This window comes from Branchiostoma floridae, chromosome 14, assembly GCF_000003815.2.
Source record: "Branchiostoma floridae strain S238N-H82 chromosome 14, Bfl_VNyyK, whole genome shotgun sequence".
NCBI classification, from domain to species: Eukaryota; Metazoa; Chordata; class Leptocardii; order Amphioxiformes; family Branchiostomatidae; genus Branchiostoma; species Branchiostoma floridae.
In genome coordinates, this window is record NC_049992.1 from 3,971,686 (window position 1) to 3,992,124 (window position 20,439).

General features: G+C 45.6%; 4 protein-coding genes across 5 annotated transcripts in view; 2 read left to right on the plus strand and 2 right to left on the minus strand.

Moving 5' to 3' along the window:
* The window catches only part of LOC118429898 (high affinity cationic amino acid transporter 1-like), a 15,597-nt gene extending 13,451 nt beyond the window's left edge, over nt 1–2,146 (minus strand). The window contains exon 1 of the mRNA XM_035840525.1: nt 2,003–2,146. Coding sequence (XP_035696418.1) covers nt 2,003–2,044 — 42 coding nt within the window. The 5' untranslated portion in view covers nt 2,045–2,146. The remainder of the gene's footprint in view (nt 1–2,002) is intronic.
* Nucleotides 2,147–2,705: 559 nt separating this feature from the next.
* LOC118430930 (angiopoietin-2-like) lies at nt 2,706–6,330 on the plus strand. The gene is made up of 5 exons (XM_035841958.1): nt 2,706–3,031; nt 3,688–3,848; nt 4,771–5,069; nt 5,975–6,034; nt 6,120–6,330. The coding sequence occupies exons 1-5, from the start codon at nt 2,830–2,832 to the stop codon at nt 6,328–6,330; spliced, it is 933 nt and encodes a 310-aa protein (XP_035697851.1). The 5' UTR covers nt 2,706–2,829.
* Nucleotides 6,331–8,281: 1,951 nt separating this feature from the next.
* LOC118429892 lies at nt 8,282–11,409 on the minus strand. Of its 2 annotated transcripts, none has more exons than XM_035840517.1 (2): nt 10,679–11,409; nt 8,282–10,245 (listed from the first exon to the last, which is right to left on the minus strand). In XM_035840517.1, exons 1-2 carry the CDS (start codon nt 11,310–11,312, stop codon nt 9,101–9,103), a joined length of 1,779 nt encoding a protein of 592 aa, XP_035696410.1. In that variant the 5' UTR covers nt 11,313–11,409; the 3' UTR covers nt 8,282–9,100. The 2 variants fall into 2 exon arrangements, with proteins under 2 accessions (XP_035696410.1, XP_035696411.1); XM_035840518.1 differs by having other exon boundaries at nt 10,718–11,402.
* Nucleotides 11,410–14,757: 3,348 nt separating this feature from the next.
* LOC118430931 (latrophilin-like protein 1) lies at nt 14,758–18,655 on the plus strand. Its single transcript, XM_035841959.1, has 6 exons — nt 14,758–15,007; nt 15,586–15,637; nt 16,058–16,345; nt 17,169–17,223; nt 17,741–17,886; nt 18,567–18,655. Exons 2-6 carry the CDS (start codon nt 15,586–15,588, stop codon nt 18,653–18,655), a joined length of 630 nt encoding a protein of 209 aa, XP_035697852.1. The 5' UTR covers nt 14,758–15,007.
* The last annotated feature ends 1,784 nt before the right edge of the window (nt 18,656–20,439 follow it).

The following is a 20,439-nucleotide window of genomic DNA, read 5'->3' on the forward strand; positions in this document are numbered from 1 at the left end:
GATTTCCTGCTACGTTGTTCCAATGCCCTTATGAGTTAGTATCGCTCACTGTACTATTTTCCTGACTCATTGGGCAGCCACTGAAAACACGACTGAGATATACAGAAGAGTACAGTGGGGTCTGCTTTGCTTCTTTAATAAACCTCCAAGCAAATGTGGAGGGCAAAATGCTCCCATTCTGGCAAAGTCTAGTCTCCAAGCAGACCCAACGGTGCCTTAGAAATGGTATCAAAGCTGGCCAGGGACTTAGTATGGCACCAGGTGCCCGTTTGACTCCCTTAGCCGGCTATCTCCATTTGCCCGGCTATCTCCTTTGGCAGCTTTGATACTATCTCTAAGGCACCGTTGGGTCTGCTTGGAGACTAGGCAAAGTCCGCATACTGGCGTGCGCCGGGCGGTACACAAACACTGAAGTCGCAACATAACTTTATATATGCTAAACCGTGCTGAGTTTGCGCCCTCATAAATGAGCAAGTCATCCAAAGTCTATAATACTGACACGTTTCGTTACAGATTCCTCACTTTACTGGTGTCTTCACACGACTTTAAGTAAAGACCAGACGTTCGTATACCAGCGTGACTCGCCATTAAAAACCAGACGTTCGTATACCAGCGTGACTCGTCATTTCTTGTGGTTTTGTACCTTGGCCGGTCCCTTATCTGCATCACCGCTATAGCAGGATCTACTATGGCGGGAGTTGACCCACATTTATCCGCCATGTTATATAGGGAATTGAAGAAGTTTATTTGCAAGTTCGTGCTCGAGGGCTAATTGCAAGTACATGGTATACACATAGTGACAATGGACAGTCATAAACAATATTCTAATCTAATACTAGTGTTGGCTATTTCTAAACAGGTTGGGTTTGACTTCTTTTTTGGAAGCAGAGGGAGACGAAAAGCCCCACATTTTCTAAAATTTGTGGGTTCTGCGATTTCAAGAGAAAGGTGGCTTTCTGTTCGTCTGTCAATGTGGGGAAGTTGGGATATACTTTGTGACTTCTCTATATATATAGTAAATACGTTCGACACAATTTTCACGGTGGATGGTTTATGTTAGCCTCTACCAGGCGCCCCAGGTCGCTGTAAAAATAGTAGATATTGGCCAAACAGACAGAAAACACACCAGAGAAGTTGGTTTGCCGAGGAGAACTTTTTTTCCAATCTATACCTCCAGTCCAAGCCTTAAGTGTCAGAAAAAGATAGTATGTGTTGTGTGTGTGTGTGGATATGTGTGTGGGTATTTCTCTTTAGTTTAGAAATCTTCGCCAGACAAACCGTACGTTAAACTCAGAAACTACAGCCGAGCTTCTATACAATAGTGACAAGATGTCCACCATGTCTTTATTATAAGAAAACATTCTGAAGCACGAACGCGATAGTCTCCAAGCAGACCCTACGGTGCCTTAGAAATAGTATCAAAGCTGGCAAGGCACCGGTGCCCGTTTGACTCCCTTAGCCGGCTATCTCCCTTTGGCCGGCTATACTCCTTTGCCAGCTTTGATATTGTTTCCAAGGCACCGTAGGGTCTGCTTGGAGACTAGAACGCGACACTCAAAGAGTTTGCATACTGTAATGATTAACTATTATAACCTCGGGGGCAGTGATACTGTACGTCAAGTGTAACAACGAAGACAACAATACTTAACACTACTCTGTACCTGGCGAATATGGAGGATAATACCAGGGGAGTTTTGATACCAAAGGGTTTGTTGGAACTCCGGGGAAATGTTAAATGTTAAATGTAAGCGTTGACTGACTCTACTGGCCAGTTAGTCCTTTTTTTGTATGATCATTACTCCTGTAGGAAGGCCGCGTAGGGACTAAGTTAGCGCCAAGCAGAGGTCAGGCTCCGACTGTTTTTGACGTAGCTTTAAGCGTTTTCATCAGGCTTTCTATCTTGTACCGTTTTTTCATGTCTCTAGGCCAACTTGTATACGCCTGAAAACGTTTTAAAAACAGCCGTAGCCTAACCTCTGTTTGGAGAGTATCATATACTCACGTCTTCAAGATCCATGGTTTCCAGCGGATGTCCTCTCGGCATGTCTTACTCGCACAGCTGAGTTACCTGTGTGTTACAGGTGTGTACATGTGAGACTGAAGTGAGCCCACGTTAGACCCACCTCGCTCAGGTAACATCAGGTGTGTTGACTGTTTCATCATGTGAGACCAGAGAATGGCAGGGGTTACCTCAGGTCCATGGCCTATGTTGCAGACATTGTCGTGCGCTCTCTAGCGGAACCTCTACCCACGACAGCGTAGGACGTATGGGTGACGCTTGGATCGGATTGGTCGGCAGCTGTTCGGTTCCCATGATGAAAGAGCAGACAGTATGCTATTATAGATTGTTCAAATAAACTATTAATAAAACTCTCAACTCTACTCACTCTTCTTTCCCCTTGCTCAAATGAATTTGATTCAGTTCATTCAATACATGAATTCTATCGTATGGACCCTAACAGAGTGCAAGTAGGTATGGAATAATAGATATTGGAAACTTTGAAGCCAATGCAAGGCCACAGTACATAACCTTGTTATTCATCATCTGGTACCTCGTTAGAATATTGTATATATACATTTGTGTATCTGTAGCTGTAGATAAGGCTTTACGAAAGTTTCTGTATTTTAGCCATGTCAGCAAAAGGACTCAAACAGCAGAGAATCATGACGACGACGTTCGTGACAAACAAGCAAACAAACGCGGACGAACCAAGACCCACCACGCGCGTCGTGACGTCATCACGCCATGACGTCATCGTCGCCGTACCCCCTTTTGTCTAACGTCTCAGCTTGAGTTTTTAGGAGGACCATAAGGAACAGTGTACGAAGATGTGTTTTGAAAGAACTTTGTATGCATTGTTAGTGTTGTTGCTAGTGTGCCATCAAGGCTGGGCACAGGAACAGTGCTTCGCAGACGGAACAGCAGAAGAAGAGGAGGAATGCGACTCCACCTCACCTGGCAGGTCTCACCTGACCCCCCACGATGATCCCGAACCTGTACCTGACACAGGTGTACCCACTGAGGAGACAGGTAAATGTCCGTGTAGCACCGTTAGATGTACATGTGAGCTATTAAAATCTAACACAATACAAGTTACTCAGGTAGCTGCCATATGGAGAGGTTTTCATTCATGATTATCGTTCATGAAAGTCGGGCTTAAACTAACGTTATATCTTCAAATTAACAAAACTTCTCAAACCTAAAAGGACGAAAAGGTGCACAGATAACACATACTGTTTTCATGATCAGGAACCTTCGCAGGCGTTCGACATATCCAAATCTATCAAAACATAAGTTTATTGACATGAAAAAAATTAAAGGATACATCAATGCAGTCCGCCAAAGTCTGTAGTGTACACAGACATTTCGTAGTCGACTAGTATATCGTTCATTGTTAAACGTTAACATGTTGTTTTATGTGTAAACAATAGTAGCCTAAACGCACTCACCTTGTGATAAACGTAGGTCAATCTATTTGTATCTTCTTGTTTGTTGTAGGTATGCATTATACAGTAGATTAAAGTCACTGTACTTTTGTCTATAAAGATTGTGCGAAACATTGTGTTAGAAAACTAAATCGCAACGTGATACCCATACAGGATCAGATGTTACTTTACACAATCTTAAACATTTTTATATGCTGAGCAAGGAGCTTACGTACATTAAGTCTGCACTTCCGTTCCCAGCCGCTAGAGACTGTGTGGAAGTTTACGAGCGCGGGTCCGTCACCAACGGTGTGTACGTCATCAAGCCGCTCTCGTACCCGGGCGACCCGTTCCCAGTGTACTGTGACATGGAGAATAAGAACGGCGGTTGGACGACAGTTCAGCGGCGACAGGACGGGACAGTGGGTGACGTCATGCATAGATTATTATGTGACATCAACTAGACCACGTAATGACACATTGACGTACATTTCTTCTTGGCGTCTGTATGTCACTAGAAAGGCAACATTTAAGCGAAAATGCAGAATGCTTTCCTTTTGTCAAGTTACATTGAACACAATATTATACCACTAACGCTAGTTCACCTTTATCCGCGGGGTACCCTTTATCCGTTTAAAAGCAGTGTATTTAGGGATATAAAATCGACGGACGATAGTTTCAAATTTCAATACATCCAAAATATTACTGATAAAAACCACCGTCCACGGTCTTGAGTATCCGGATTTCCATTAATATGCTGTTTAAAAAAATGAATATATGATGCCCCGAGGATAAAGGTAAACAAGTTTTATGATATTGGGCTCGCAAACTGTAAGATCTGCTTGTAGATTACTAGTACCACTTATGACCCGCGCTGAAGTGTATAGGTGTCATAAAGCATGATCGGTTCCTATAACCATCAAATAAACCACCGAGTGAGCGACTTCAGCAAATCCGTTCCTGAGGGCTTTTAACCGGACCTGGTAGGAATGCACATTTGTGGCGCTCGTGCCTCTTTCTGAGACATAAAAGGAAAAAAAGTGACGTAACCTTACATGTAGGAAACCCCGAAAACTACCTGAAGATCAAACTGAACATTAGCCACAACCCTGCTTGGAGATTTTTTTAAATTCTGATGGACAAATTTTCCAGGTGAATTTAATATTATTTTAACCGAACTTGGGAGGAGTGCACATTTGTGGCCCTCGGCATATTGTGGCTCTTTCTGAGTAACAAACGAATTGAAAAAGTACGAAACCCCGAAAAATACTAGAATATCAAGCTTCATATTAGCCGCAACCCTGCTTAAATTGAGATTAGTAATTCTGATTGGCAAATTTCCAGGTGGATTTCAACCGGACCTGGGAGGAGTACCAGCTTGGGTTCGGTGACCTTGAGGGTGAGTTCTGGCTGGGACTGGACAAGCTGCACGCGCTGACCAGCGTAGGGAAGTACATCCTGCACCTGGACTTCACTGACTGGGAGGGGGGCCGCGCCTTCACGGAGTACAGCAGCTTCAGAGTGGGAGGGGAGAAGGAGGACTACACCTTACACCTGTCGGGGTACTTCACAGGTAGCACAGGTGGGGACGCCATGTTGCGTCCCGTGTCGCTGAGCGGCAAGAAGTTCTCTACGCGCGACAGGTGAGCTCTACGGTCACCTTTTAGGTCTACGTCACCTTTAATCTTTAGTCTTCAAGCAGATCCTACGGTAACAATAAGATAGTATAGAGGCTTCAGTCCTCTGCCAGCTTTTGATACTATCTTATGGTACCGTTGGATATGCTGGGAGATTACGTCAAATTTCCAAAGCGGGGCCCGGCCGGACAGCTTTTGGGAACAGAAAGTAGGATACGAAAGTCGCCAAACTACACAAGACGTAAATAGAATAGTCGTGGGCATCATCTGTGTGTATCTGTACGCATATATTTCTATTTTCACTTCCACAGACAGCCCGGCCGGGCCCCGGTTTGGAAATGTGACGTTTTTAATGAGCCTTAGTATCGTAGTAGTACGACGGGTGCCCGTCACAGGTGATGCAGTGTACCATCCTGCTAAAACAAATAAAGTGAAAGTGAATGTGAAAGTATGGTGGTGTCAGAGGTGGTGGCGGCTGGTGGTACTACACGTAATGTTGGTATTGTTGGTAATGTTGGTATTGTTGGTAATGTTGGTACCTTTGATACTGTGGTGCCGATGGTACTGATAACTGTTCCCTTCCCTCCAGGGATAATGACGAGTGCGGCTGTAACTGTGCGTAGAAGTTCGGAGGTGGCGGCTAGTGGTACTGTAGCATTGATGGTACTACGGTACGGTGGTACCAGTGATAATGTGTGGTACTGTTTTTTTCATAGTACAAGGATAATGACGAGTGCGGCTGTAACTGTGCGTAGAAGTTCGGAGGTGGCGGCTAGTGGTACGGTAGCATTGATGGTACTACGGTACGCGAAGAAGTTTGAAGTTGGTGGCTGGTGGTACTAGTATACTGTAGCATTGATTGTACTATGGTACGAGTGGTACTGACAGTGGTACTATTCCCCCCTCTGCAGGGATAATGACGAGTGCGGTTGTAACTGCCCAGAGAAGTTCGAAGGTGGTGATTGCCGGTGGTACTTTTGTAATAATATTGATGGTACAGCGGTACCGACTGTATGGTGTTACCAGCGATAACGATGACTGTTTTCTCCCTTGTAGGGACAATGACGAGTGCGGCTGTAACTGCGCGGAGAAGTTCGGAGGTGGCGGTTGGTGGTACTGGCGATGCGGGGACTCGTACCTGAACGGGAAGTACCACAACTCCCACAAGTGCGAGACCAAGCAGGGCATCGTCTGGGGCCCCTGGAAACAGTCCTTCAAACACTCGCTCAAGGCAGTCAGCATGAAAATCAGACTTATAGACCTCTGACGTCACGGGGTGCCTGGAAACAGTCCTTCAAACACTCACATAAGGCAGTTAGAATGATAATCATTATCTCTAAGCAGATCATGAGGTGGCATAAGTTGGTATCATGAGCTGGGGAAGGAGTTTAGCCGGTAAACCGCGAAGCGGTGGCCAATGAACTCCTCTGCCGTCTAAACCCCTTCCCCAGCTTATGATACTATCTTATGCCACCGCAAGATCTGCTTGAAGATTATAATAATTATTCTTATAGATCTCTGACGGATACTGTATCTGTATCTATATACCCGACATGAAGCGCCCGAAGACAGTTCGTTGTCAAATTTAAATGATTACTAAAGACTGTCAGCCCTATAGACCTACGAATCACGTACATAAGAGGAATAACTTAGTTGTGGTTACATGGTGGTAATGCAATATATGGTGGTGACACTTGACGCAATGAAAGACAATGAAAGATATACTGGACTAATAAACATATGGCAAACTCATTCCACATCGAACCTTACCATGGAAAACTTCATATTTCTCATTGATTTCGAAGGCACCCAGTTAATACACTGTCCTTGAACTTCAACTCGCTGCTGTAGTGTTCTACACTATTCATTACTGTCTACAATTGACATGCAATGCTTTAGGACATTGGATTGCCGGTAATGACATATTTCCAATTCCAGGTGTTATTGTGTTATTTCAAAATGTAGGTGATCAGTGTCAAGTTTATCCCCAGTGTCAAGTAAATCCTCAGAACTTATATCAGGGTGCAAAAGTAATTAATAAGAATTGAATATGTTGAAGTTCAGGGTAGAATCTACAAAATATGTGAAAATGACCATAAATTTTGTCTGCTTGAATATTAATTTTATAAGTCGCTTTGATTTGACCCCAGCGGAGGTCACCATACTGTAGCCGAAACACGGAAATTGCCGGGAACAGGATTCACGCGAAATTCCACCCACTCAACCAACGGACGTTTCCAAGTATTAAACGTCCTTCACCCAACCAACCAAACATCGTAATCCAAGTCACCGGCGGCGAGAGGGTCGGGGCAAAATTGCAAAATCACTTGGCAACGCGGACAAAAGCATAGCAGCCGTACCACTGTGGTTAGGTGTCCAATCGATGTAAATAATGTATCTCTGCCAAATATTTATGGATCTGCAGGCTCTTTTCCGTAAGGCGTAGGCAGGTCTTTTTAATTTCCTGTAATTTGTAGGGAAGCTATTTTGTTCTACGTACTCTGTTGTCAAGACTTGGCGTAAAGCGTTGCGGGCCTTTCGTTCTGAATTTAGCATAAAGCGTTGTCAGAACCCCCAATGCAGACCCTCATATTTCGTCTGACCCGTACACTTACCTCTTCCCTCATGACCACACTGACTTGAAGTGGCCTGATCTTATCTACAGAGACGTGATCTTATTAACACGTGATGATCTTGATCTTGCTTCACACGGAACCTCTACCTGCTTCACTGACCTACTTCTACCACTGCGACAGCTTGTCGTGGCACCGAAGGACAAGTTTGGATCACAGATAGATCCGATACGACATTTATGGTTCTTCTATGTTGGCTGGATGTCGGTCGTGTGAAGCTCGGGGTGATTCGCCCTCGCTTTGGTAATAGTCACTTTGCTTGGGAATGAGTTAGTAGAGATTTGTAAAGCCCTGGTTACACATAGCCGAACATGGCCTCCCGACTCTCTCCCGACTATGGTTGGTAGTGATTCGGGACGTAGGTTGGCTGTAGTCGGCCGAATGTTTTGAAATTTTGAAAACATTCGGCTGTAGAATCTACACGGCAGGTCTAGAATGGGTTGGCTAGTGGTCCGCCCGCCGATGTTCGGCTAGTGTTCGGGAGTAAGCCAGGAGTCACATTTAAATCTTAACCACACCATAACCTTGCCCCCAGCCTACCCACAACTCACCAAATTAACTAAAAGCAACTGGAGTCGAAACGCGTTTGGCAAACAAAGGGAAAAGATTTATTCTCGTACTTTTCCACAGAAGCACGCCCATGATAAAGGTCAGTGGAACGGGCACTGAACATCATAACATATGATAACAAACTAATCATGAATACAACTCTACGTAACCGCAAATACTACAGTTTATCTAAGATAAGGATATTGGAGGAGATAAGGGGTTGGCGGTGGGTCGAAAACCGGGGAGCGAGTCTCCGTGCGCCTCGCTTCCCGCGGACGAAACACAGAATGAGAGCCCCGGTGTGGTGTGCGGAAGTGTGAAGAGGCAAGGACTGACACGCGGTGACCACGTGGGAGGTCAGACAAAGACCGGAGACGGGGTTGTCGTAAATTAATAAAAATGACATCACTGACATTTTTCCACAATTAACTAAAAGCAACTGGAGTCGAAACGCGTTTGGCAAACAAAGGGAAAAGATTTATTCTCGTACTTTTCCACAGAAGCACGCCAAAAGTAAGGCCAAACCGTATCGGAAAAAAAAAGGAAGAAAATTTTAGGGAGGAAAAGAATTTCGGTTGGGAAAAGCAAGAGAACGCAGTGGAGAAAAAAGGAAAATAAAAGGACCCGCACACCACCCCTCTCTCCGTAAGATAAGATAAGCAAAAACATACATCGAGATTACGGGTGATAATTGCGAATCGTGTCACAAGCTATACAAACACTGTCATACTAACAATTACATCGTGCACGGAGACTAGTAAAAACAACAGTCTTGAACTGAACAGTACTCAACGCTACATCTAGCAACTTAATGTGGAACATGGGTAGAAGCTTTGCGTACACGAGAGTGTGCTGTTACGGTGGTGGATAGCGTGTAGATCGGATACGTCTAATCATCTTAGTACATAGCTCCAAACGTTTCCGTAGTGGTACTTTTAGATACAGTAGGTAGGCTTGTGAGCGCCAATCGCCCTGAATCTTAATCAATTCTACCGGGACCCCGGAGCGAAAGGCGAACGTGGCCCCGCCCCGGCGACCGCTATGTAAAGAATACAACTGTGGGTTCAGACCCGCCTGAACTAACACACGTTTGAATGCGTTATCAAATACTGATTGCGACAATGGCACTACACGAGAAGAATAGCGAACTGTAAACACAGCGAGACCACTGTAATTAGCATTTAACCGTAGCATGTTTCGAAATGCCGCTACCGGACATAACGGGGAATTGGGAATAGCTAAGACTGGAATTGACAACACACGTTCGGCGCACTGTAAGGTTTTGGACCAGCGAATACGCACTAACAGAGAATCCCTATAAAGTGTGAAGTCGTGAATCGTACATTGTTTGGAAGGATCGAACTTGCCTTTCGGTAGGAAATTGGATTTCCTTTGAAACGTGAAGAAACTGAGAAGAATCAGGGTCCACATCGTGGCGTGAAACGGGTCCATAAGATCTAAATGTTCATATATACGAAGCAGTATGTCCGGCGTGAATGGCGCGACCTGTCTCGGTGTGTGGCACAGACGCCTCTGGAGTCCTCTTTGTAACAGCGCAATGTCTGTAGACAGGAAAGCGTCCACGGTGTAGCCGAAGAGTACATGCAGCGTTTTAAGTCCACCCAGATAGTTCGCGATCGACGCGGGGGCCTTGAAGGAGCGGGCAAGAAACTCCGCGAACGTTTCTAGCGTATCCACCGTGGCTGGGAACGGAGAAATCCAATAGAAGAAACAGAAGAGAAGGTACGTCCGGAGAATTGTCCGCAGATTAGACCACGTTCCTTCGGCAAACGCTGCCCATTTAGTCCGACTGGCTTGACCGCGAAGGCGTCGGAGATCTCGGCGATGATCAATGTCTCGGGTACGATGCGCGTCACCTCGTAATCCGTGGTCGCGAGGCCGTCGCGGGGCCTTTGGCAGCTTCGTGTTCTGTCCGCGGAGACGACGCAGGTCTCGACGGTGTCGATATACGTGTACCGGAAGACGTCGCGAATATCGCCCTGCGATACAAAGGAACAAGAGAACAACGTTGAGACAACGGGAAGGGTCAAGATTATAACTGACAGTCAAGCTCGAAATCATCGCGGGAGATCGGAATTTCCACCGTGTTTACATCACGCGTCAACAACTCAAACTGCTGGCGATGTGTGTCCGAGAGATGCCAGCGCGACAGGTGGTCAGGAATACGGTTGTCTGTGCCCGCGATGTGTGAAGCGCGTAGCTCAAACCTGTGAACGGCAGCTAGGAACCACAGCTCTCGGGAACACTGCAGTAAGTCCGAATCACGCGAGCGACCGGAGTTCAGAACGTGTACACACGAGATATTATCACAGTATACTAACACGGTCAAACCGGCCCAACGATGGCCCCATTTACGGGCCGCCACAACTATTGTCAGCATCTCCAAGACATGAATCTTGCGGGCACACTTACGAAGCACGAAGTCAGGGAACATGGCATGGAAGAACTGACCATTGGAAATAGCGCCACAACCCGAGGAGCACGCGTCTGTTGCGACGATGTCGTCCGGTGCGGTGTAGACGGTAGACGCGATCAGCGAGACCCCGTTGAACTCGTGGAGGAAGCGGCGCCACCACTCCAAGTCCCGCCGAAAATCGCGAGATAATCGACATCGGTGGTGATTACAACGGAGTTTACGTAAGGACTCTAACAGACGTGAGACAAACAGCCGGCCGGGGGGAACACACGCAGAAACGAAGACAAGCTTGCCGACGAGGGACTGTAATTCACGTTTGGTTGCCTTCCTCTTCATTAGCCACTGCGCTACCAAGTTGGAGATTTCTTCAAGACGAAAAGACGGAACCCGGCGGACCATCTCAACGGTGTCAAATTCTATCCCGAGCCATGTCATGCAAGTTGAGGGTGGGATAGCCTTCTCAGGCGCCTCCTCGAGTCCTAATACGTTTATTGTTCTTTGTAAGCTGGCAAACGCCGCGGGAGCCAGAGGTGCGATCTCGGCGCCACCAAAGTCGTCGATATAATTTGTCACCGAATAACCTTTTTCACGCTCAATAAAAGTGATCGCGGACGTGGTTGATTGGCACATTACTGACGCAGACCGCAGACCAAAACAAACACGGGTGTCAATATACCAATTGTCTCGCCAACAATAACATAAATACCGATAATCCGCGGGATCCACAGGAAGTTGCCTATATGCCCTGCGCAGGTCAGTCTTAAACAACAAACAGCCTCGGCCCTTGTCTAAGATCATCTCAGTCATTGTATATACGGATGGATACACTAAACTAATTGGTTCGCCCAAAAAAGTGTTCTTTGGAATGGCGTCATTCACAGACTGCCCAGACGGGTAACTCAAATCCACAACGACGCGACGCGTGTCACTGTCACGTTTTGCTACCGTCTGCAGGGGTGCCGGGAAGACTGGAAACGGGAATGGGTTCGCACGAAATGGGCCACACATGGCGCCGTAGTGGAGTTCTTTGTCGATAAACAAGTCCACGTCTGCTTGGTAATCCAAAGCCGATCGGTGATTAGAATGATGCACATTTTGTGGGAAATTGTAATTTTCAGGATGAATGTTGATCGGCCAGCCGAATTCGAGAAAGTCGGGTAGTGAAGTGTTGGAGTAATTAGCTAACAAAGCCCGCCAGACCGGGATATTGAGTGACGTCTTGACCGGAATTCGCGCGCCGATATAATTAGGAACACCGGTCTGGGCCACAGCGGTATAGAGTTCAATAATGTCCTCCCCCGGTGCCAGTGGCACCCGGCTGTGAAGAGAAACCGGCGGCTCGCCTTGTGTTGTCACCAGGGGGCTGACGAAAGGATCTCGGGCCATGTCGGTACTCAGTCTTGGGATGTTCCTCTTCCACGCGTCGGACTAAAAGACACATGCAACAGATATGCTTAACCTGTCCCCAGCGCGGGTCCCAGTGTTCCGGCCCCTGCTGACAGTTCCCGTGCTGGTACGCCTCGCACCAGCGTGGCCTGTTGGGGTCCCTAGCAGACGAGCGCGCTTGAGCCCGTGGCGCGGCGGGAGGGTGGGATACACCCGCCTGGGCGCGGTAGGACCGCTCCCTGGTATTGTCTATAGTCTCCTTAGAACTAGACCAGGAGATCGTGCCATTCTCCATAGCATACAACACAGAAGCATGTGTCTCCCTCACAATGCCCCAATCGTAATAAGCGGCATCAAACATTAGATCCGATAAGTGTTCGAGTCTGATCCGGACAGACCGCTTGACGTGTTTTTTCTCCAAGAGATTTTTGACGAAGCCGTGCACAAACATGGATGTTGATAGATCGTCATACGTCACACACCCATCGCCCCCCTTGCCCTTGCCAGGGAAGTGGACATGGTGGTGGGGCCACTCGATTTTTACCCGACTAGACGCGGAATCGTTAATGGTCTTGGTGCGACCGCTTTTCTTACCTCGGCGGCGGCGGCGTGGAGAAGATGAAGACCTTGAGTCCGAGCTGTACCGTCGACGGGCTGACCGGTGTCGGCGTCTGTGGCCTTTGTTGCTGCGACGGCGTCGGGAGCGGGAGCCGTCCGTTGACCGGGACCGGGACGTGGAGGATCTCGTTGTTGAGTCGGAGGAAGAACGCTTCCGTGACGAGACCGGTCGTTTCCCGAGAAGGTCGTCGATGTTTTTCAGGCGACGGCGTGAGCGGGCGGCGTCTGGAGACCGCGAGCGGGATGGGGACTGGCTTGTGTCCTTTCTGTCCTTCCGGCGAGAGGAGGAACGCTTCCTCGGTTTCTTACCGAAGATTTCATCCAGGGTTTTATCGACCCTGTCAGCAAGGTCGTCGTCTTCCCGCAAGTCCCTCGCGGTGGGGACCCGTTCCTCTTCGCTGGCTTCCGACCAGAGTCCTTTGGCCAGCTCCTTGGCCTTGCTGTCTCTCTTCAGCTTTTTCAGGGACCGGCGGACCCTCTCCTCAATGCTGTCCGAGTTGTTGTCTGAGCCCGGGGAGAAGCCCGCCGTACACTTGCCACGACCGTGCGGCCCTCGATGACCCTTGACTGGCAGCGTGCAGACTGAACAAACTTTGGGCTTCGCCATCGCGGAAAGGGGGAAATCCCTGACCAAAACTCGAAAACCGGGGAGCGAGTCTCCGTGCGCCTCGCTTCCCGCGGACGAAACACAGAATGAGAGCCCCGGTGTGGTGTGCGGAAGTGTGAAGAGGCAAGGACTGACACGCGGTGACCACGTGGGAGGTCAGACAAAGACCGGAGACGGGGTTGTCGTAAATTAATAAAAATGACATCACTGACATTTTTCCACCAAGACCATAGACAACTACTGCCAACCTCTCACACTATGTTTGTCATCTTTAACACAACCACCTTTAATGTTTAAACGTTTCAGCTGCAGTACTTTTATTTATACAATGAAAAAACACCATGAACTCATGACACATGTATTTGCAAAACTTAGCAACCTGAAAACTAAAATGAATACAAGAAAACAATCCAGACCAACTCACAAACTAAGCCAAAGTGTTCCATTGTTCAGGAAGGACCTTGAGTGAATATCCTTGACTACAAAATCCCTCCTAATGAAGTTGCTTGTACAATATTCCACAGTCTCTATGGCACCAAGGACGTTATACACAGACGTCCTTGATGGGACTGAATGATTCTCATTTAGCATACTGTTCACAGATTATAGTGTAGTCGCTCGTTATGCACTAGTTAGGACCCTGAGTATGTCGGATCTTATTCAGATCTGCTGGATATTCCTTGGGCACAGCCTCAGGGATCATTGTTGCATCCCGCCACATCTCGCAAACTCTACCCTCTCTTAAGGCCCACTCGCACCGGACTTACCTCAAGCCTGCGTCACTGCGTCCCTGTTCAAAGATACTCAACGAATTTCGGAGATAAGGAACGAATCTTCTTACTTTTTGTGTATTTTGTCATCTTGTACGTCATACTTTTACGTATTACGCAATATGTAAATTATACAAAAATCTGAGAATAAAAACAAAACAGTGACGCAGTGAACGAACCCCGCAGTGAACAAGTAGCTTGACGCAAGTCCGGTGAGAGTGGGCCTTAAGTGATGTATTAAGTATGTCCGTCAGGGGGTTGGAAAGTTCATCTGCGGATTCTTTAATGAGTTTTGGTGGCATTAGATTAGGACCAGGAGCCTTAGATGTTTTGACACGTTGTAGACAGTGGTACATGCTCCAAGGGTTGATTTTGGGTGGTTGATTGCTCAAATCTGATAGTTTTTCTCTAGTAAACGAGTTCAGCCCATCTCACTTAAGAATGATGTAACCTTTCCACACACATCCTCAGGGTTAGTCGCTTTTTTCCTAGTACATAGTATACGTGTTGCCGAGCGGTGATCTTGGCAGAAAGAACGTTAAAAATGCGTACGGTTAAGTGTAGGGGTATTGACCTAAAGAGCGTAGGGGTGTTGACCTTAAGAGCGTAGGGGTATCGGCCTTAAGAGGGTAAGGGTATCGGCCTAAAGAGCGTACGGGTATTCCTACTACACAGTATACGTGTTCAGCTTATCAAGAATGATGTAATATTTACATAACACCTCCCCGAAAATTTACCCATGTTACTTTCTCCACCAATCATGGAAGTGCGTTCACTCAGCACGCCTTAGCTATTTTCCTTAAAAGGCATCTTAAAGATGATGGGCAGAAAATTTGCATATGTGCTGCTATAAATGTTAGACCAGCCACCGAACACACCAGAGCGCGCCTGTCCGGGAGAAGAAGTGACATTTCACACACTGCTGCACTGCGTACAGGAAAACAGTAAGTTCCGTTCGTGTTTTTATTTTACTTTGACCCACAACACAAAGTCTGGAATAATTCTCCAGCAACAGTCCAAACAAGTTTTGAGGCCATTTTCACAGATTTTTGCATGTCAACAACGTGGAAATTGGCCGAGTTTAGTGCCCGGTCATCGCCAAATGCTTTATCGCAACGAAAAATAGAAAAGGATCTGGTTAGACTGATGTCTACACTTGCACAAAATAGGAAATGTGAAGTCGATGTACGTATAGATTTCAGTCCATGAATTCTTGCAAAGTTTAGGTTCTTGTTTTGTTAGCGTATGGCTGCTACCAGCGGTAGGTCACTTTTCCTGATTTTGAAACAAAATGTGATTTTTTCTAATTTTGACATAAAAAATCTGACACACTAAGATGGTTCCCTGGTTCATTTTTCTGTCAACTTTCAGTCGGAGTTGTATGCTTCATATACTAATTGGTGTTGCTCTGACAATTATTCAGCCTTTGTCTGTTTATTTGAATAGTTCAGTGCAAATAACTAACTTGCAAGTTGTAGTTATCTGAAATCTAATCTTTGTTCTTTTGTTATCCGGTGAAAAGATGGCCGTCAGGCTCCTCCTTACCGTGGGGCTCGTGCTCCTGGTCGGACAAGGTTCGTATACGTTTTCGCATAGTGATTCGTGCGTTTTTCATAAAGTTCGTACGTTTTCGTGTAGTGATTCGTGCGTTTTTAATAAAGTTCGTACGTTTTCGTGTAGTGATTCGTGCGTTTTTCATAAAGTTCGTACGTTTTCGTGTAGTGATTCGTGCGTTTTTCATAAAGTTCGTACGTTTTCGTGTAGTGATTCGTGCGTTTTTCATAAAGTTCGTACGTTTTCGTGTAGTGATTCGTGCGTTTTTCATAAAGTTCGTACGTTTTCGTGCAGTGATTCGTGCGTTTTTTTCATAAAGTTCGTACGTTTTCGTGCAGTGATTCGTGAGTTTTGCATAAGATTCGTACGAATCTCATAAAATTAGTGCAGATGCATAGGTCCAGGTAAGCGCCGTTGACTTGGGCAATTCTTTGTTGCAGCAACCTCTCTAAACATTCGATCGATCGCTTGTGATTACAATAGTCTACGGCTCAGCTGTAATACTGGACTGGCTCTCAACATCTTGTCTTCCATGTACGGCCGGATCACAATGGACGTTTGTCGCCACAGCTCAATCCATACCACCGACTGCCGCACAGACAGCCTGAGTTTTGCCAGGTCCTTCTGTCAGGCGAGGCAAAGCTGCACGTTGTCCCACTTCCACCTAGTGCTCGGGGATCCTTGTCCATACACGCACAAGTATCTGGAAGTCGTGTACAACTGCCAGCGTAAATTTCTTTTGTACTTACGACAAAAAGCAGTTACTCAAGCAATTGCCACAGGATATGGTTTTGAAACGGTCAGACGTTTCATAGCATCCACTATCTTTCGTCAGTGTTGAAAGATAGTGGATGCTATCTGAAATGTCTGACCGTTTCAAAACCATATCTATTTGCTTGAGTAACTGCTTTTTGGCTTATCTTATTATCTGCACATCTATATTACCTCCATCGACGTATCTTCTGTACTTGACACTCACATTACGCTTTGTTCATGTATGACGTGGCACGTACAACCATATAGCAAAGTTCTTTGGACACAACCAAGGAAAACTTACTTCCAACGTTTCGATGTCTGTCAGACACCATCATCAGGGTAGAATGACTGGAAACTACTTCTTGCTGCTACTTATAGCCGATGTAGGTGGCGCTGCAGCAGCAACAATGCCGTCCCAAAAGTTTTCCTTGGTTGTGTCTAAAGAACTTTGCTATATGAATAATTGCCAACCTGATGAAGTTATTTACGGAGGAGTGATACAACCAGCTATGAAGCTGCTGCTCTATCTTTCCCACAATCTTCCATATTTGACGAAAAGTATTCGAATGAAACATAGGGGACTTGATATATGGTGAATCTGTTCAACTGTATACATGTACTAACATTATTGTTAAAATTTTGTTTACAAAAAACATGAAACGAATATGTTAAAGTATATTTTGAATGATAATAACAGCTGTGTGTGTATAATTTTGTGTAGCAAACTGCTTTTTATTAAGGAAATTTAAATCGATTCTTCTCGCCTTAGAAAAGTTTCGTATAATTCCCTTTCAGCTTACGCATATTTCGGACGTGGACTTGAAGACCACGAAGTCGACGACATGGCGCGGTAAGCTACTGTATAATCAAGATGGCTCATAGGAATAGCCTTGTCAGTATTTCTATGTCCAATATACACTAACCGTAATTCCATTTATCATATCACTGTGCTGTTAACCATGATATTCTGTTGTTCCAACAACGCTTCTATATAACGTTAACGTCCTTGGTTGTTCTGTATGTAGCCTTGTAGTATTGTTTCTCGGTAGCTGGTGCCATGCATTATACGTATACCTTGCACGATTGTCTGGCAATAAAATTCATTCATTCATAAAATGTGCTTCCTATATAAACAACAGCCTTCTTCTTCAGAGTGGTGGAGGAATACCGCGGCCTCCTTGAGCTGCTGCAATAAACTTCCTTCCGTCCTTCCTTCCTGCCTTCCTTCCTTCTTCCCTTCCTCCCTCCCTCCCTACAACCCTGCCTCGCTCCCTTCCTGCCTGCCTGCCTCCCTCCTTCCTTCTTTCCTTCCTTCCTTCAGGAAAAGTGTTCTCCAGATAAACCACAGTCCTGTGCTTGTTCCCCAGACTGGCAGAGGAAGCTCAGGACTCCAAGCTGCCCGTCGAGTATGCTGAGGACATGCGTGGTTTTAGTCATGTCCTCAGCATACTCGACGGGCAGCTTGGAGTCCTGAGCTTCCTCTGCCAGTCTGGGGAACAAGCACAGGACTGTGGTTTATCTGGAGAACACTTTTCCTGAAGGAAGGAAGGAAAGAAGGAAGGAGGGAGGCAGGCAGGCATGGCTGTGCACCGAAACTTGTTCTAGCGGCTAGTCGCCGCTGATCTTTGAGGTCGCAGAGCCCGACTCCCGACTCCCGTTTATTTGCAAATGTAGCCTTTCCTTTACCTTGCGAGTGATTCTGACATTGTGGCTCCTGTGGTAGAATGCGTGCTGGGTTTATCACACAATTCCTTTCTTGTGATCATTTCTATTCTGCCCGTGCCTTCCATTAAATGGTTAAAAACATTCCCACAACTTAGACATCAAATTTGATCGAATTATTGCCTTTTAATTTTGTGAGGAACGTTTTGTCTTACATCGTCCACGTGCAAGAGGTAGCGCCATGTCATGAGCAAGGAGGTCCCCTCTTTCAACCTCCTTGTCATGAGAGGCTCATTATCATAACTGTATTCTTAGGCGATCGCCCGAGCCTCGCTCAAATGTGACATGGACGTTTTCAGGCGAAATATACGCGTGACCCTCTGTCGAGCTTAAAATCGGCCGACCTTCCAGCGATCGTGAAGTACGCCCGAAGATCGTCGACAATGTGACAGGGGTATCAACAACAATTTCCTGTTGATTGGTTTCGTCAACTGAAGGTTTGACCCTTTTCTTGTTGATTGTTTCCAACAGGACCCCGGATTGGCGATGGCCTCACCGCATCCTGCGTGTGCGGAGCGCCACCCTGGCCTTCCAGCCGGGACTGCAGATCAGCTACATAGAGTTTAGCTGCTTTTTCCCTCATTTAACCATAGCAAGGCTCGTGAGCGAGTTCCAATATTCAACATACAGTTTGGTCTTGTGATAATGAAGAGAAAATGAATATCAAAGTGCAAAAGTCAGTTTGGAGAGCATCAGTAATCTTTCAGGTATAAAAAAAAAGAAGAGCGAAAAATGTTAAATGTTTGATTGGTCATTATGTCTGCATTGCAGTTACTTGTATGATCATAATATGTAAGTGGACATCACCATCTTTCTATTGGGCCTTCTCCAAAATTTGAATGAAGTCCTGTCAGCGTAAGCCCGAGGTATTCCATACCACATTTCAGGTCATTTTGATACAGTACCAGGGCACAGGAGGCCAAAATGTACATTTTGATCTGAAAATGGCCAAAATACTACATAGAGTAATTCCTTTGGCCTACGTGTATATGGAAAAACAAATGGAACCAACGAAATGTCTCGTGGTATTTGTCCACTCTACAACCCCGCCAAATTTCAAGCCATTTGACTCCGAAATGAAATAAAGTCGAGGCCATATGACTAAATAGCAGAGGGAGAAAAAATAGGACATAAAATAATGTGTGGTAGATCTATGAAATAAAATATTAATCACAGTACAGCAGTCAACTCATTTTAGTCAGGGGAAATCAGTAACTCTTCAGGTATAAACAATTAAGACAGAAACAGGTGTTTCATTGGTCATGAAATGTCTTAGAAATACAATTCTGATCATCATCTTTGTTCGGCAAATACCATGTGGGTGATACATTGTATTGTACATTTTCAAGAACAGAATATATGGACAGTGAACCTCAGTGTTGCGTCAACATGGAAAGGCCACACCACATAACAGTTAATGTTAGCTCGTTGTTTGAAATCTGTCTCACAGCCTGTACAGTAGATGAAAGGGCTACCAAAACTTTGTCTCAAATCCAACCTCTTGAGGAGTTTCTGTAATCATTTCATTATTATTTTCAATCCATAACGAGTTCTTGAATCCTAAGTCTGAACCTTGCCTTTTCACAAGTTCGTGGCAACTCGAATGGAATCTTTATCTTTTCTTGTTCGACTTTTCATGACCAAAGGAGCCTGGAGATCAGGTCTTGAATTGCCTCTCTATGTAACCAAGATTCCTCGCAATAAAAGAAAATGCACGATGCAATAATTTGTCATTCTTGTTTCTTCACACGTAACAGAACTAGGGAGTGTACATGAACTTTCGAATTTCATACAGGGTAAAAATGAGGTCTGACAATTAGCCAGCTCTATATAGTGCTTGACAAAAGATAACGATGTGGCTGTCAACATTCAAATGGCTGAAAGTTTGTCTGATGTCATTTCTACATTTTCCTGTATATAGGGTATCTCTAGTACGTATAAGCAAGGAGCTTATCCCCTTGGTATAAGTCTCTTGTTGTAAGAAATTTTGAAGGCGTTGCTGAATTAAGCAAGGGACCTTTTATGTGATTACAAAATGAAAGATGTAAAACATCGTATTGTTTTGCCATTTTTCTCGAATAGGAAGAGGGGAAATCCATTGCACATGAAGTTAAGGGTATGGGATGGACAATCAATTTCACGTAAACTTTAGGGCAAGGCAGAGAGGGATCATTCATTTCATTTATTTGAGGCTGAAGTTCTAGGAGAAACCGACCATCCATTTCACGTAAAACTAGGGATGTGACCACCGGCGGACATTAAGAAAACGGTATAAAACAGAAAGCCCAACAAAACGCATATAAAGAACCTCTACATGGACTCCGGAGAGTAAAGCAGATCCAGT

Coding starts and splice junctions, on each gene's coding strand:
- LOC118429892 (XM_035840517.1), bottom strand. CDS start 11,312: ATGTGCCAATCAACCACGTCCGCGATCACTTTTATTGAGCGTGAAAAA. Junction 10,246..10,678: donor GTTCCCTGACTTCGTGCTTC/GTAAGTGTGCCC, acceptor TTTGTATCGCAG/GGCGATATTCGCGACGTCTT.
- LOC118430931 (XM_035841959.1), top strand. CDS start 15,586: ATGGCCGTCAGGCTCCTCCTTACCGTGGGGCTCGTGCTCCTGGTCGGA. Junction 16,346..17,168: donor AGTCGTGTACAACTGCCAGC/GTAAATTTCTTT, acceptor ATTCCCTTTCAG/CTTACGCATATTTCGGACGT. Junction 17,887..18,566: donor GGAACAAGCACAGGACTGTG/GTTTATCTGGAG, acceptor TGTTTCCAACAG/GACCCCGGATTGGCGATGGC.
- LOC118430930 (XM_035841958.1), top strand. CDS start 2,830: ATGTGTTTTGAAAGAACTTTGTATGCATTGTTAGTGTTGTTGCTAGTG. Junction 3,032..3,687: donor TGTACCCACTGAGGAGACAG/GTAAATGTCCGT, acceptor TTCCGTTCCCAG/CCGCTAGAGACTGTGTGGAA. Junction 3,849..4,770: donor AGCGGCGACAGGACGGGACA/GTGGGTGACGTC, acceptor GCAAATTTCCAG/GTGGATTTCAACCGGACCTG.